At 42.5% G+C, this 16,505-nt stretch overlaps 1 protein-coding gene across 4 annotated transcripts in view; it reads left to right on the top strand.

Annotated features, from left to right (window-relative positions):
* RERE (arginine-glutamic acid dipeptide repeats) overlaps positions 1-16,505 on the top strand; it is a 419,954-nt gene that overhangs the window by 200,467 nt on the left and 202,982 nt on the right. For 3 of the 4 annotated variants that reach the window (XM_068538817.1, XM_068538815.1, XM_068538816.1), the window contains exon 4: positions 441-566. The exons of the other annotated variant lie outside the window; for it this stretch is intronic. In XM_068538817.1, coding sequence (XP_068394918.1) covers positions 441-566 — 126 coding nt within the window. The remainder of the gene's footprint in view (positions 1-440; positions 567-16,505) is intronic. 4 annotated transcript variants of the gene reach the window in all.

Here is a 16,505-nt window from a genome sequence, read left to right as displayed (position 1 = left end):
ATGTCCTATGCCTCTGGCATCTCTCCTTAGAAACTCTTCTGAAAGCTCAGTTTGTCCACTGGTGGTTTATTTTATAGTCGTGTTTATCTGACACCATTGCATTTTTGTTTTTATTATAAGCAAAGCATGCCACTGTCACGGTGCTTTGACACTGTGTCACATCTTAACTTGTTTATTTTGAGGGGCACACACCATACCGCTTTATGACAGGCCCACACTGAGGGTGTGGAGCCAGAGGGTCGTATGTTCACGCTGGAGAAAGGAAGCAGCTCTGACTGATGTGCGGAGTTTAACTTTAGTGGCAGAACAGATTCGCTGAGACTTCAGAGGCCACCTGCTAAAGGATTTGTGCAGCTGCCTGCTTGTGTGCTGAGTGCCCCTAGTAACCAGGGTATGAGAGGACATTGGGCCTGTTAACTTAAAACTTTTTTCTCTTTTAGGTCCACAACTCCCAGGCCTGTTGCAGATCTCCACCTCCTGCTTTGTGCGACCCCCCAGCATGCTCTCTGCCGGTGGCAGCACAGCCGCCACAGCATCTTTCTGAAGCCGGGAGAGGGCCTGTAGGGGTAAGGAGAATCCCGTTTTTAAAAGCTATCAATATTTTATATCCCACAGGGTATAAAATAGGAATATCACCTCCCTCCCCAGAGCCCCTTTAAAAATGTGCTGTATCGTATGTGTTCTTAAAGGAGTAACAAGTACACGCACAGAGGAAGCAAAATACGGGACTTGCCTTACCCCTCTAGGACGGTTCCAGAAGTTAGGGGGCTTGGTGGTGGAGGGGATGTTGGCACCAGCAGAGAGCATGCTGGGCCGCTGCAAGGAGCAGGAGCTGGCAATCAGCAGCGAGTATGGATGTTGGCGACTGAAATGGGGGAAAAAGGGGGTAAGTCTGAGTCCGCGTGTGGAATACGCCTTTCCCCAGGATCACCGGGACTTGTGGCCCGTGAGTCTAAACTGTTTGGGGTGCTGCCCTCTCGGGTGACCTTCGGTAGAGTATCGCTCAGAGGTCGCTGGGCTTTTCTGCAGGGCCGGATACAGAATAAACGTTTTGAACGGCTTGGGTTGGGGGGTAGATGGAGTGCTCTCGGCTGTACCCCGGCAAATCCTCTGTTACCTGGTGATGATGTGGGGCGTTACGTGAGGTGCAGCAGGATGCAGTGTCTTTAGCGCTTTGTCCCCTGGAGCACAGGGCCTGGTGTTAGTGATCCACGAGGGTTACTTTTGTGCCGTGTGCCTCACCTTTTCTGGAAGCTCGGTGTACACACCTGTCTTCATTTTCCGTCCTTCGTGAGGATTTAATGCCAAAGTTTTCTGAAAGACAGGTGTTTATTGTTCTGATTGACCGCTGTTAGTCACTAAAGAAGGTTAAGACCTGTCTTTCCCTTGTTTTACCGAATCCGACCCTGGGGCTCAAACTCATGCTTGATTAGGAAATAACACAAGAGAATAGCCGTCGCACATGCGTGCACAGATCAAGATACTGGCAGTATATGTAACGACTTGTTCACTTGCCGTGTAGAATATTAGTATCTTGAGACTAGGAAAAGAGAGCGCTCCCGATGGCCTGGAGCAGCGCTTGGGAACGTTTCGGGAAGGTACCTCGGTATTGAGGAGCTGGGTGTGTTTCGGGTACACCAGTAACACGTGGGCAGGCGGAGTGGGGGAGCTCTCCAGGTGTACGTGTCAGCATGTCCCTGTGAGCAGCGTAGGCAGTGAGCCTGGTGAAGCTGGGAGTTTTGTGAGAAGACGCCGCAGGACGTCAAAGAAGAGCACAGGTTAGTGGGTCCTGGGAGGCAGAGGTGGGGATACAAAATGGGGCCGGATCATAGAGGGTCTGAAAGGTTAGACAAGGCGATATTTTATGTTCTAGGCCGAAGAGAGCCTTTGCAGGCTTTTTTATTCCAGGCAGGCCGATCTGCAGATCACTGCTTAAGAAGATTCATTGGGTAGAGTGTGGAGTGGGGAAAGACTGTAAAAGTTCCAATTAGGTGGCTAGGACTGTCATCCATGCATAAAATGAAGAGGACCAAGACAATGGAGATGGGACATTAATAATTGTAATAAAATCAAGAATAAGTGTCACAACATTTTCATGTTTAGATAGTTGCCGCTGTAATTTATGAAGCATTAGACGAGAGAAAAAGGTTCACATGATGGAAGCCCTGGAAGTCTTGATGTAATAGCCATTCACAATGGAAGATAAAACCCAACGTAGTGGATAAAAATCTAATTTTAATCCCTGGAGAGATATTGACATCTTAAGGGACAAATTAGCAGAGTCCCAACTGGACTGCATACTTCAAAAACAGCTTCAGCCTTTACCAGTTACCATCGTGTGTGTGTGTGTGTGTGTGTGTGTGTGTGTGTGTGTGTGAGAGAGAGAGAGAGAGAGAGAGAGAAATGGTGTGTGAGAGAGAGAGAGAGAGAGAGAAATGGTTTTTATCTTTCGGGCCAATATCATCTTTAGTCTCTAATCAGTGTCAATGTCATTGTTAGACTGTTTCATTCACTGCAATACCCACTAACCAGGATTTGCTGAATGGATTGAAAGGTTTGCCCATAACTGATATGTAGTAAACTTTTTATATTAGCATTAGTGATGACTAGTATTTTTTTTTTTTGTAGCAGTAAAACTATTGTGTCCGCTAGGGATTTAGGTAAGTTCACGATGGGTTTAAGTAAGTTTACGCTAGGTCCTCCAAGCTGCATACCATCACACGTAGGTCGGAGAAGATTCTACGATGACGAACCTTCTTTCCGTCAGGATGCTGCTGCATAAAGCTACCGTATTGGCTGTTCTTTAACGACGCTTCGTGCTGCCAGAGTCACTTGAGCTGGATCTGAATTTGGGTCCAGCTGGCAAAGGCTCCCCTCCACGTGTGGAGCGCTCATAAATCCTGCAGGCACACACATCTAATACAGTGTAACGAGAGAGCTACTGGGAGAAAACATTGACTGGCTACGGGGCTGCAGACAATATCATTAACGTTTCCTGCCGTGATACACCAGACGCCTTCCCTAACAGACTGTTTTTGTTAATTTAGTTTTCATAGGATAGCATTGATTGCATCATAATTCAGTCAACTTTCTTTGCATATTCAGGGATATGTGATCTCTGTTTCTATACAAATGATGGCATCAACTCATAAGACTTAATTTTATTGATTTTTTATCTGTTCACTTGAAAAGTATTTGTGCCAGGAGGGGCAGCATTTTTACTTGTTCCCGAGACTCTGTTAGCTTCGATGTCTTCTAGCAGAAATTACTGATTTACTGGTAGTTGGTGGGAGGGAGGTGAGAAGGCAAAGAAAACATCGCCCAGACCCTCCCCAGACTGGACAGAGATCATCCTGCACCCCCAGCTGTTCCCAGTACCAGGGGGTTTAATCGGCGTGACAGAGGCTCTGTCCAAAGCAGAGAAGGTGCAGCCATTTAAAGGGGATCTAAAATGCACATTCATTTCCACTGTCATGAGTGTGGCTCTGCGGGCTGGAGTGCTTGTTGGGTGCACCCATCCTCTCCTCACTAAAAAATCAGTACTCCTCACTTGGGTATTTAGTTATTTAGCATTTTTATTTTTCAGTCGTATCTTTTTGTGTGTTTAAGACCTCTGTGGAGCGGCTAACATATATAATAAATTAAGACAACATTGCAGTAGTGGGTCGAGCCATTTTATTTAAGTCATTAAAAAAGAATGTTCATAGCAGCTTTATTCACAATAGAAAAATACTGGAAAGAGCCCAAATGTTCTTTGGTGAATGATTGAACCAAGTCATTATTCTTTTAACGACTGGTTTTGTTTTCGGGGCATTATCCTTTAGAGAACGATTTTTTCTCTTGATGAGTTGCTGTGTAACATAGGATGCGTTAATCAACCTTTCTAACCCTTAGTTTTCTCACCTCTAAAATGGGCACACTACGACTGTTTACCTCAAAAGGTTGTTACAAAGGTGAATGAAGTAATTCATTAGATTGCTTAGCATGACGCAGGCATATAATAAGCATTCCTTAAGCATTATCTCTTATCCCAGTGGGTTTTGTTGTACAGACTCAGGTTTAAATAATTTATTAGTTTTCTGGACATTCTTAATCTGAAGCCCATAGGCCCCTAGGTGGTCTCCTTGAGTTTAAGAGCGTCTATGAACCTTCTGAAATCGCTTGCAGAGTCTTAACGCGTACGTGCATTTTCCTGGAGAGAATATATACTTCTCAATCATGGATGATAATCAGTAGATTCCTAAAATGTTGAAAAAACTTCAAAAATTAAGTTTAAAAACTGCTATTCTCTAAATAAAGCCTCTTGAGGTGGGTCACTTAAAACCTCAAATCAGGAAAGTAACCATTAAAATTATATAAATATTTAAAAAATGTCTTTACTTGAGGCTATGTTCCAAGTCAAGGCTATAATTAAGACCCTGAAAAAACAAACACACACCCCTCAAATCAGCTAGCTGTTAAGGAAGTAAAGTAACGTGGAACATTTACTTTGTGCCTAGGCACACTGCTACTGTTTTCACGTAGCTTAACCCGTTTGATCTCCACAACAATCTGTGATATTTATTTCATTTTGTACGTGAGAAAACTTGAGTTTTGCGTTCGTATAAAATATTGCCTTTGTATAAAAATCTGGCAGGACTGAGGTTTAACTCAGGAACTCACCTGGCCATGTGTAATCTTGGTTGTGCCCCCGGCTGACTTTGTACTGCCTGGGTGACCCCTGCCTCGATGCCCCTTTGCCTTCACTTTACTAGTGAGTTCCTCAGCTGACGTGCTTGCTGCTCATTCACTTGGAAGAGTAGAAGGCTTCTGCCACTGAGAGTTTTACAGGCTGGCCTTTCCCCTGGATAGATGGACGGTGGTGTTAACAGCATGGTGTGGGAACCCTTTTAGTATTGGTGAGTTTTGTTTTCCTGTTAGCACTTGTGGTGGTCCTATCTTTACTGTCCTTTTGTTTAAAAAAATGCCTGACCAGCAGACCCCAACGATGAGCTCCCTTTTCACTCAACAGCATCTGTGTACATTTGAAAAATGACCCTTGCAGTCTGTGTGTGTGTGTTATGTTAGTCTGCATTTGTTTCAGATAAAACTGTGCGTGTGAGAAATTGGGCTTTGCATCTCCCTTGGAATAAATCCAGTCCCCTGATCTAGACAGGCCTACTTCACCAACACAGAGCAGGAAGCCGGGGTCCAGTGGCTCACCCCAAACCCCTGCTTCATGCGGCGCTGCTTAGGCCCAGGTCTCTTGGGTCTCTGGTTAGTGTTCTTGCCATTGCTCCTTGCTGCCTTCCTTGACCATTGGGTGTCCTTAGAGCCAGCCCATGCGATAACACCATTTACTTCTTTAGAAGCTAAGAATACTTTGCCTAATAATCTAGTTTAAACTTTTTGACTGAATCTCAAGCCACTGTTAAAACAGCATTATTTTTTGCTTATGTAAGGCATTTATCATTTTAAAGTATCATTTCTAACATTGGTACTTCTCATACTTGGGACTTTTGGTACCATTTAATAATTAAAAGTGAACATTTATTACAAAATGCTGTCTTAAAAGTAAAGTTAATTATATTTCTTACCAGCTTGGTGCTTATAAAGAACTGTCGTCTTGTTGCTTCTTTAGCTATGCAGGAGGTTTTGAGGAATCCTGCTTTTTTCAGAGTTTACTGTAGCTTCCCCAACTGCCACTAAGTATGCCAAAAAATAACCATTGTCTTTTATATTTGATTGTAGTGAAAGATGTTAAAACCACCGATTTTCAGAAAAATTGCCAATACAGGTGCTATATTAATTTAGGGATTAATCCATCTACCCTAAATGAAAGATAATTAATAGCTGTTGAATTTTAATGTAGCAAGTTTAAAAAATTCTTAAAACACCCAATTGACCAGTATTAGTATGAGTGAGCATATAACCTACTTCCAGGTGAATTCCTTTCCTTTGGAGAAGTTGTTTTCACAGTCTGCTCTCCCTTAGAAGCTGGATGTCGGCTAATTTGTTCTTAAGGCTATCTTCCATTATATTCATCTGCTCCTTTTTTTTTTTTTTTTTTTTTTTTTAACAGAAGGGACATCAAGCCACATTTTTCAGAACATAGATTTGAATAACCTTATGATTTTAAAAAACTGCCTACTGTTTTAAGCAGTCTTTTTGTTACCATAGATCTGTATGAAACATAATGATTACATTTAGGTTTTATTGAGCTTTCCCTTCTTTCAGGGATAATGCATCACCCTTCATTACTTACAGGCACTGTTAGGCCCTTCAACTTTGCCTTTTTAGGGCTGTTTCGTACTGTTTGAAAAATACCTAAGCAAATATATGGAGTTCCCAGGCTTTACAAGTTCTCCAGGATCAGTTTTATTAATATAAATTGCCAAAGAAATTTCAGCACATGGAGGTGTAGAGCTTGCAGTTTTGTTTAGCTTAAACTTTGTGTGTTATACCCCCTTTTAGGACCTCATAGTATTTTTAGTGACAATATCTCTTATATAACTGTCCAAGGCCTTCAGTTTTTCTAAGGGCCTGGGGTCAAGATTAAGTAACATACCTAAGGTTAATCGATCCTTTCCAGAGTCTAGAAATTGTTAAGCCTAATGCCTGGAAGTTGGCATTTTCTGTTTTTATCTTTGATCTCCTGTTACACAGTTAGATCGAATGTCAGGTACTTGTCATTTTTTCCCTTTCTTTTCTTTGTAAATAGACTTTATTTTTTAGAGCAGTTTTAGGATCACAGCAAAAATTGAGTGGAAGGCACAGAGATTTCCCATATACCTCCTGCCCCTATACATGAATAGCCTCTGCCATTAGCAAAACCAGAGTGATAACGTATATTACAGTTGACGAGTCTACAGGTCATTATCACATCCTTATCATCCAAAGTGCATAGTTTACATTAGGGTTCACTTTCAGTGTGTTGTACATTCTTTGGGTTTGGACAAGTTTCTGATGCCATGTGTCCACTATTAGAGCTCCATACCGAGTAGTTTCACTGCCCTAAAAATCCTCTGTGCTTTGCCTATTCATCCCTCCCTTCCTCCTGACCCCTGGCAACCACTGATCTCTTTGCTCTCTCCATAGTTTTGCCTTTTGCAGAATGTCATATAGTTTGAATCATACAATATGTAACCTTTTCAGATTGGCTTCTTTCACTTAATAGTATGCACTTAAGATTTCTCCGTGTCTTTTAATGGCGTAACAGTTGAATAATATTTCATGCTGAATAATATTCCATTGTTTGGATGTACCACAGTTTGTTTATCCTTTCACCCACTGAAAGCTACCTTTGTTCCTCCAGGTTTTAGCAATTATGAATAAAGCTGCTGTAACATCCATTATAGCAGGTTATTGCGTGGACATAAGTTTTTAACTCCTTCGGGAGCCTCATTGCAGGATTGTACGGTAAGAGTGTGTTTAATTTTCTAAGAAACAACCAAAGTGTTTCCCAAAGTTAGCCGTACCAGTCTGCTGCGTTCCCACCAGCAACGAATGAAAAGTTCCTGTTGCTCCACATCCTCACCAACATTTGGTGTTGTCAGTGTTCTGGATTTTGGCCATCCTGTTAGGCTCCTTAGTGGTATTTCACTGTTGTTTGAATTTTGCATTTTCCTGATGACATACGATGTGGAGTATCTTTTGTCAGGGTCTCTGGCCCATTTTAAAATCAGGCTGTTCATTTTCTTAATGTTGAGCCGTTAAGAGCTCTTTGTGTATTTTGCATGACAGTTCTTTATCAGATGTGTCTTTTGCAAATATTTGCTCCTAGTCTGTGGTTTGTCCTTTTCTTTTCTTAACAGTGTCTTTTACAGAGCAGAGGTTTTTCATTTTAACGAATCCAGCTTATCAGTTCGTTCCTTCGTGGATTGTGCCTTTAGTATTGAATCTGAAAAGTGATCTCCAAACCCAAGGCCATTCAGATTTCATTCTGTGTTATCTTCTTCCAGGGTTTTATAGTTTTGCATTTTACATTTAGGTCTGTGATCGATTTTGAGTTGATTTTTGTGTCTAGGTTCTTTTTTTTTTTTTGTGGGTGGTGGGGGGAGGGCGTGTGGGTATCCAGTTGTTTCAGCACCATTTGTTGAAAAAATTATCTTTTCTCTATTGCACTGCATTTCCTTTGCTCCTTTGTCAGTTGACTCTATTTATGTGGGTCTGTTTCTGGGCTCGCTAATCTACTCCATTGCTCTGAACTGAATGTAAAATGCAGACATCTTGACTGTTTACTCCTAAATACTTAGGTGTGTATTTCGTAAGAACAAGGACATTCATTTATATAGCCATTATATAGTTATCAAAATCAGGAGGTTTAACAGCACTACAATACTAATCGAATCTACAGACATCCACATTTTGTCACATATCCCAGTAATGCCCTCTGTAGCAATTTGTTTTTCTGGCCTAATATCCAAACCAGCATCACACATCTATTTACCATGTCCCTTTGGTCTCCTTTAATCTGGAACAGTTCCTTAGCCTTTCTTTGTCTTTCACGACATTGACATGTTTTGGAAGAGTGCAGTTCAGTTTTTTTGTAGTTTGCTGCTTCCTAGTTATTAGCTGAAGGTTATGCATTTTAGGCAGGGCTGTTATATTAGTGGTATTGTGTCCTAAGTGCCTTACATTAGAGGACACGGGATACCAATTTGTCACATTGTTGGTGACAGCAACTTGGATCACTTGGATAAGTTACTAACTTTCCCTTTGTAATTAATAAGTAATCGGTAGGGGGAAACTTTGAGGACATGTAAATATCCTGTTTGTCATCAAATTTTCACCCACTAATATTAGCACCTATTTTATTTTTTGCCTGAATCACTGTGGTGATTGTGGAATGCACTTCTTTTTCTTTTTCCCCTCAAACTCTGTCTTTGAGAAATAGATCAGAATTCACCTACCATTAACTCGAAGGTGAGATTTTTGAGTCAAGTGGAAGAAAGAAAGGGAGAGAGGGAGGGAGGGAGGGAGGAAGAGAAGGAAGGGAAGGAAGGAGGGAGGGAGGGAGGGAAAGAAGGAAGGGAAGGAGGGAGGGAGGCAGGGAGGGAAAGAAGGAAGGGAAGGAGGGAGGGAGGGAGGCAGGGAGGGAGGCAGGGAGAGAGAGGCGGGTGAGGAGGAAGCCCTCAGAACATTTGAGCCCTCAGGGTGTTTTTCATTTTTAGCGACACAAGGACTTAATGAATTTTCATTATTTTTGTAGAAAGAGGAAAAACCTGTAATGGTGTTTTGTTTCATTTTTACGCTCCAGAGGAGAGGAGAGCTGCTTAGAAGTAATAGATCATGGACGTGGTTAAAAAAAAATACACATTTTTACTGCTGAAATAATGGTGTTGGTTTGATTCATGTTGGCACCATTTATTAGTGATCAAGTTACTTCATCTCTCTGCACCTCAGTTTCCTCACTTTTAAAGGCAGAATATTACTTCAGTAGTTCTGGAGTGAAGCCCAGGAATCCACAGTTTTTCCAAGCACTCCCCGGGATATCTTATGGGCAGCCAGCTTTAGCACATGGAAGTCTGCCACCAGTGACTGTGTTATAGTTGCAGATCCGATCCTGTCCTTTGCAGGATGTAGAGTTCTTTTAGTGCAGTTCCAGGACCTCTTATGTTTCTTAAACCTCAGTATTTTATGCCCTTAAAAAATTTGTTTTTGTGGTTCTCCCATTTTACTTAATTTCCTACCTTCCCCAACACACAAATTAGGTATAATCTGCATGTTTAAATCCCTAATATAGCGTTCAGAGACAATTTATAAATAAATTCAAACCAAACTACAAAACCAATAAAACTCTAACTACCAATATTAATTTGATAGAGTGGGTGATGATGTTTTGATGAAATGAAATAGTCAACTTGTGACGTAAATTTGTTACTGATTGCTTATGGCCCAGATTATTGGGGGCCAGGGGCTGGTGTATAATGTGTTTAGATTACTGGGTTCCTTGTGGTGACTCAGTTCTTCTCTCGATTTCATTTTTGTTATTATCACTGAGAAACCTCTCTAAGTGTAGCTACCATGTTGTGACTTTGCCCTTACCTGGCACCACTGTGGCATACTGGGTTTATCTTGTTTATGTACTAGCTTGTGATAATTATAGTAGTACTACTTAGTTTTTGATTGTATGTAAACATTCAGAGTCAAAATCGTGTAGCTTGAAACTCTTAATGAAATTATGAAATAGGTAATCCAGAAAATGAGTCTGTTAAAAAATTTAAGATATGCATTGAAATGAAAATAAAAGTTAGCCCTCTCCTGCTCCCACCTCCCCATCTCTTGCTCCTCTCTGAGAGAGACAGTTAGCCAGCATCCCTGACATCGTGCATGGCTGCTTTGTACATACATTGCCCCTTGGTATCTGTGGGGGACTGGTTCCAGGGCCTGCCTCAGACGCCAACATCCGTGGATGCTCACGTCCCGTGGCCAGCCCTCCGTATCCACGGATTCCGCATCTTCAGACACAGAGGGCTGACTGTGTATCTGTTGAAAAAGCCCCACGTATAAGTGGATCCACACAGTTCAATGCAGTTCACACCCGTGTTGTTCAGGAGTCAACTGCATAATCTGTCGTTTTGGCAATGTTAAATCGAGGGGCTGTTGGGACTTCCCTGGCGGTCCAGTTGGTAGAACTCAGTGCTTTCACTGCCGAGAGCACGGTTCATTCCCTGGTCGGGGAACTAAGATCCCCGCAAGCCAAGCGGTGCGGCACCGCCCCCCCCCCACCAGCACCCCCCCCAAAAAAGAAAAAAAAAAAAGAAAATCAAGGGGCTGTGTTTCACTCATCTTTTTGTTTGCAGTGTTCAGAGCAGTTCTTGGCTCCAAGAAGTTGCTTCTTAACCATTGAATTAATAGTTTGCTTCATTTACAAAATAGGAAAAAAGCACATTATTACTGTTTTTTAATCAGATAAAGAGGGACGTTTTAAAAAGGAATACATTAAATGTGACTGAATGGACCATTAACACGAAGTGTAGCATTCAACACAGTCAAGAGAAACATTGGCCAGTGCTAGGCAGGGAAACAGAGGATGCATGCTTGTATTCTTTAGAAGGAAGTGACTGTTGGGTGTCTTTCCACTTTGCCTACTGCTTCTCCTGAAAATGAGAGAGTTGTGGAACCAGGAGAGTATTCCTGGTTATGGTTTTAGCGATTAGATATCAATATATGGCTCAAGTTTAACTTTTCTCCTCACCTGCTCTAATTCTCGTGGGCTTGTGGAATGCATACAGCATACACCTTGTACACACGTGCATATCAGTTTTTCAGCTAACATAGCATGAGGCTGTTTTATTATGTTTTTTTAAAAAATATTTTTATTTGTTTATTTTTTGGCTGTGTTGGGTCTTCGTTGCTGCACGTGGGCTTTTTCTAGTTGCGGCGAGCGGGGGCTACTCTTCGTTGTGGTGGCTCCTCTTGTTGTGGAGCACAGGCTCTAGGCGTGTTGGCTTCAGTAGTTGTGGCACACGGGCTCAGTAGTTGTGGCTCGTGGGCTCTAGAGCGCAGCAGGCTCAGTAGTCGTGGCGCACGGGCTTAGTTGCTCCGTGGCATGTGGGATCTTCCCGGACCAGGGCTCGAACCCGTGTCCCCTGCACTGGCAGGCGGATTCTTAACCACTGCGCCACCAGGGAAGTCCCTGTATTTTTGTTTTAACTTGATGGTTTTTGGCTCTTTGAGTCTTTGTTAGAGGAGAACTTGCTGTGATCTTACAACAGGAGAGTGGCTCATGGGCCACAGAGAGGGAGGTGTTGTCATTGGTGAGGCCGCTGCCCTTGGCTGCAGCCTCCTGACAGCGCTGACGCTCCTTGAGGCCTGGATGGAATGGAGCCCGCTGCTGCACTGCCCCAGGGCCTTGTAACAATTTATAGTCTGGGTGGAAAAGCAGAAGGACCTAGAAAGGCAGCTGGACAGTCCCTTCGGTGTCCCATAATAGAAGATGTGTGTGGTGACCTTGGAGTGCTGAAGCCCTCAGGCTTACAGTACCTTGATCCACAGGATCATGGAGGGACGCTTTGGAATCCCATCCGAAGACAAATGAGCAGCAGAAATGGCTGCCTCCAACTGCCAGTCTCACACACTCAGTGGAAGGCGGGGCTAGTTGTCCAGGACAGCAAAGGTGAAGTTGAGTGACGTTAGTGGAGTAGTAGGATAGTGTAACTGGAGTGCAGAACATTCTGTCAGGGATGAGAGCAGTTTGATTTATACTTGAATCAGAAATCGCTGGCTTGTTTACAGTCTAAAAATTTTTTTTGGTTTTGAATATTTTTTCCAATATAACAAAGATGCAGGAATAATACCCTTACATTTAGTATTACCACTAAATTTATTGTTTTGGTTAATTTTTCCTCAAAGTTTAGGGACTTTATATCCTTCCATGTTGGAACGGGGAAAGAGTGGTTGGTACCTATACTGCTTCCGCCTGGTTTTTCCTTCTCTTAGTAGCGTCTTCTTGGTTGTATTAAAATGTTTGCACATGTCCGTAGATCGATCGGCACACTTACCATTATGATGGAATATCAATCTGATCTAAAGATACTTAGTAGATTTGTTAACAAACAAGATGGAAGTTCACAAAGATATCTGATGCATTGTTAAAATTATTTAGAAGAAGAACAGTTGGCAAATGATAATAGGCAGACAGATAGGCTTAATGTGTAAAACTTGAAATGCTGCTATGGCTTCTGTGGGTTAAGTAGGGAAGACACATCTTTGAGACCAGGGGTTTCTCTAGGAATGGATGAAGAATGACAGAGAATGCACAGTGACAGCTGAAGGATCGCATGGCAGGAAAGGGCTGTGATTAAATCCCCTGAGGCCGTCCCCGAGCTGTAAGCTGAAGATAACACTCCCTCCTTCTGCTGAACCCAAGGATCAATACTCATTCCTTGATGGGCTAAATTATTAAAAAGGGCCCTTCTTACAATGTTTCATTATCTGGATTTGCCTCTGCTGGTGATCTGTTGGCAGCATATAGGGAGATTTGCTGGGCATTTTGTATTAAAATTATTCAGTCGGCGGTGCAGCCCTTTGGATAATTCCCTTCCATTTTACAATGCTCTTGAATAGATTTGTGGCTTACTTTTGCCTAAGTGGTTTTGTATCTTTTGGAGTTATTAAACAAAGTGTTGGGCACATATACACATTTTTTTTTTTTTTTTTTTTTTTTTTACATATACACATTTTTTAAAAAACCTTGTTTGTTTTCTGTTTTTCTCTTTTGTAGCTGTGGGCGGGTGCCTAACAGATTATTTTAGTGATGCCCTTAGCAAACGTCAAATGCATCTGGCTTATTACGTCAGCCTCACACATTGATTAATGTACACTGAGTTTTGTCTTCTTTCCTTATGAAGAAAATTATATAAGAGATCGACGTGCTTTTTAGGGGTAGCTTTTAATGAGAAGGGGGGATTAATTAGTTAGGTGGCTGACACCCACCAACCAGCTGACAAAGAAAGCACCCCCATCTTGTGAGCTTCAGGGAGCGAAAAAAGAAACTAGCACTCGTTCTCTTTTCAGTGCTGGTGGTGTCACTGGTCCCAGTATAATACAAAGGCTGGGGAATGAAGAGGAGGAAGAGCTTTTGTGAGCAGTCCTTTGCCGCTGTCCAGCAGGCTGGGCGGACTTCCGCAGGGGCATCGTTGTGTGGAAGCACAAGGGGACTTGTCCGTGGGACTCGTAGAGTTGGAATCTTCTGGTTGAAGTTTGAAGGCTTCTGCCCTTCTACGTTCTGTCTGAAGGGAGATAAGGCTCTGCTTCAATATTCCAGAATTGGTGGTGTGATGTGTTTGTATTATTTTGGTGGAGACAGAACCGTTTCTAAAGATTTTTTTATTCAGCTGCAGAAAGAGCCTGGTCAGCTGGACAAAGCCGTGTTGAGAGATGTTAGTCCCTGTTGCGGAATCGTGAGGTGAGGCTGAAGAACTGTGTACAGTCACATTTCTGCTTCCCTGGAAAACTGATCCGATTAAAAAAAAATCCCTTTATCTTGTGTGGAGGGGAGAGGGTTGGGAGGGAAGGGAAGCTAATGAAGAAAGGCTGGAAAGAGAGAGAGGTCTTTGAAAGCATGGCTGACCTCAGTGACAGGGCGTGGGAAGTGGCTTCTGTGCGTGGCACCCCGCCCCGGTGGGCGCACAGCTGCCCTAGAGAGGCTCTGCCTCGGGAAAGCTCCCCAGGGCCCAGCAGACTCGGGCCGGCTCCTGGGTGCAAGACTCCCTGGGGAGAGAGATGCTGCTTCTGAACAGTTGCAGCCCACCCCCTGCCAGCTCCACAGTGCATGTGCTGCAGGGCTGGAGTGCCCTCCAGGTGCCACCTGCCACTCGCTGTAGGCAGCCACTCTCCGACAGATAGTTAATTATTTTCTCTTCTGTTCCATCTTTCCTCCCGGCCTCATCTTCTGTTGTGCTGCTTTTTTGAATTGTTTGTTTCATGTTTCCCGACCAGATTCACAGCTCCTGCTTCTGTCCAGTTCATTCTGGTTGAATGAGTAAGTACAGGACATGGGTGGTAGCCTGTCCAAGAGCGAAAGAGAAGTGGCGTGGCTGATTCACCGTACACTGTATGACCCCAGTGAGGAAGCCTTCAGAATACACACTTGTGTCCTGTCACGGTGATCTCGAGAACACAGTCTTACGTTTTCAGCTTGTTTTTATTAAGCTATCTTGAGTGCAGTTGGAATTGTTCTGAGCATATCGCTTTCTCTGGAAGAAAGAGACACATTGCCCTTTTATATTTTGGGGAGAAAGGCAGAAGGGCTGAGACCTAGACAGCCTCTGGTCTTATTTCTTGCTTGTATGAAATGATGCCGTTCTGCTGTTTCTTGAGGAAATGTAATTATCCTAACAGTGATTGCTGAGTATCAGGCAGTGAGTTGAGCCAGAGGAATGGGTTCTTTCAGAAGATGGACTAGAAAACTATCAACAGGATTGATCATTAAAAACAAAACAAAACGAAACAGGATTGATCGTTTAAAAAAAGACAAATCCACTGAACTGTTTATTTACAGAATTCCAGTGAAACTCCCTTGCTTTACAGACCTGATTATTGTCCTCATCAGGTCTCCTGACTGGGTACTTTGATATATAGCTCTGCTCTGAATCTGACTGCGAAACTCTGTGCTGCAGGCCTTACTCCTTTCCTCTGACAGTAACCTTGTAACAGTGAGATTGCAGGGAAAAATGCCTTTGTATCTACATCTTTTAGTCATGGAATTTTAACACACTGGTTGTTATTCTACCCAGTTTTCTAGTTCTATGTATTTTTTTCTGCTCATTGGCTTATTGTTTGGGTTATCATTTTAGAGATCTGGTTTAACAAGAAGCAACATGAATTTCTTTGAAAATTCAAATGCCTGTTTAAAAAATTAGCATCAGTACAAATTAAATGATTAGCGCTTGCTATTTTAACTTGCCATGGAAGCAGTGAGGGGTGAAACTTGGTTAACTTTCTCTTTCCGCTGGTGCACGCCCTGGGCATCTGTCGAGTTTAATAATGCTTTTGACTTCTGCGGGTAACTGAACTTGAAATTTCTCCAGGTCTTTGGTGGGGGAGGTACTTAAGCACTGTCACATACTCTGTGTCACCATTGTTTCCAAAGATACATCACACCAAATTATAAATCTCTGAAGGTTAATTCAGTAGAGAAATTCGTTTTCTTATTCATATTGGGTTTTCTCTATAAGGGAGATAAAATACAGTGCAGTTCACTAGATTTCCAAGTTACAGGTTATTTTGTGTCTGGGATACTGGTTGGAGACATTTTGTGCTTGGGTCAGCTTTTTTGTAGGCAAATTTTACATCTCATGAACTAAAACTACGTATATATACACAAAGGTGTTTGTGAAAAAGAGGCTCATTCCTATCAGTTCCCAGAGAAGTGCATCTTATTTTGTGTTATCGCTCAGGTAGCTGATAGGATGCAAGCTTTTTCTGTAAAACTCCAGATAGGAAATGTTTTCAGTTTTGTCTTCTCTGTGGCTGCTATTCATGTTGGTCACAGACAGTATGTGACAGCGTTGCTGTGTTCTGGTAAAACTTTGTTTACAGAAATAGGTGAGCTGGGAAGTAGCCTGTGGGCCGGTAGTTTGCTGACCCCTGAGCTAGTATAAACTCTTGAGGATTATTCCCCGGAAGGAGTCACTCCAAAGCTTTCTCTCCTTCTTCACTGTGGCTTCATGATTCTGTAAGGGGTGGTGTGGTTTGCAGAGTTAGTGGGCAGTTCCTTTTTTCTTTCCTGTGTTATTTTGAGGGGGTGAATATTTTATTAATCTCTCTCCATAACTCCCTCCCCCGCCCCCATCCTGACCTTAATAGTTTTTGTATAGTGCACTGATAGATTACGTGTTCCTTGAAAGAACTCATTCTCACTAATTAATGATCCTGGAGGATTTTTATAATATGTTTACATACCAAGAGCAATTAAATGTTTTTCTCAGCTTGTTTTTTTCTTTGGTAATTAGCTTGTATCTGTAGAGAAATTTTGAAAGGGTAAATGTGCATAATAAAATACATTGAAATTCATGTGC

Source organism: Eschrichtius robustus, chromosome 3, assembly GCF_028021215.1.
Source record: "Eschrichtius robustus isolate mEscRob2 chromosome 3, mEscRob2.pri, whole genome shotgun sequence".
NCBI lineage: Eukaryota > Metazoa > Chordata > Mammalia > Artiodactyla > Eschrichtiidae > Eschrichtius > Eschrichtius robustus.
Note: the sequence above shows the minus strand (reverse complement) of the source record. Positions and strands in the feature narration are given on the sequence as shown.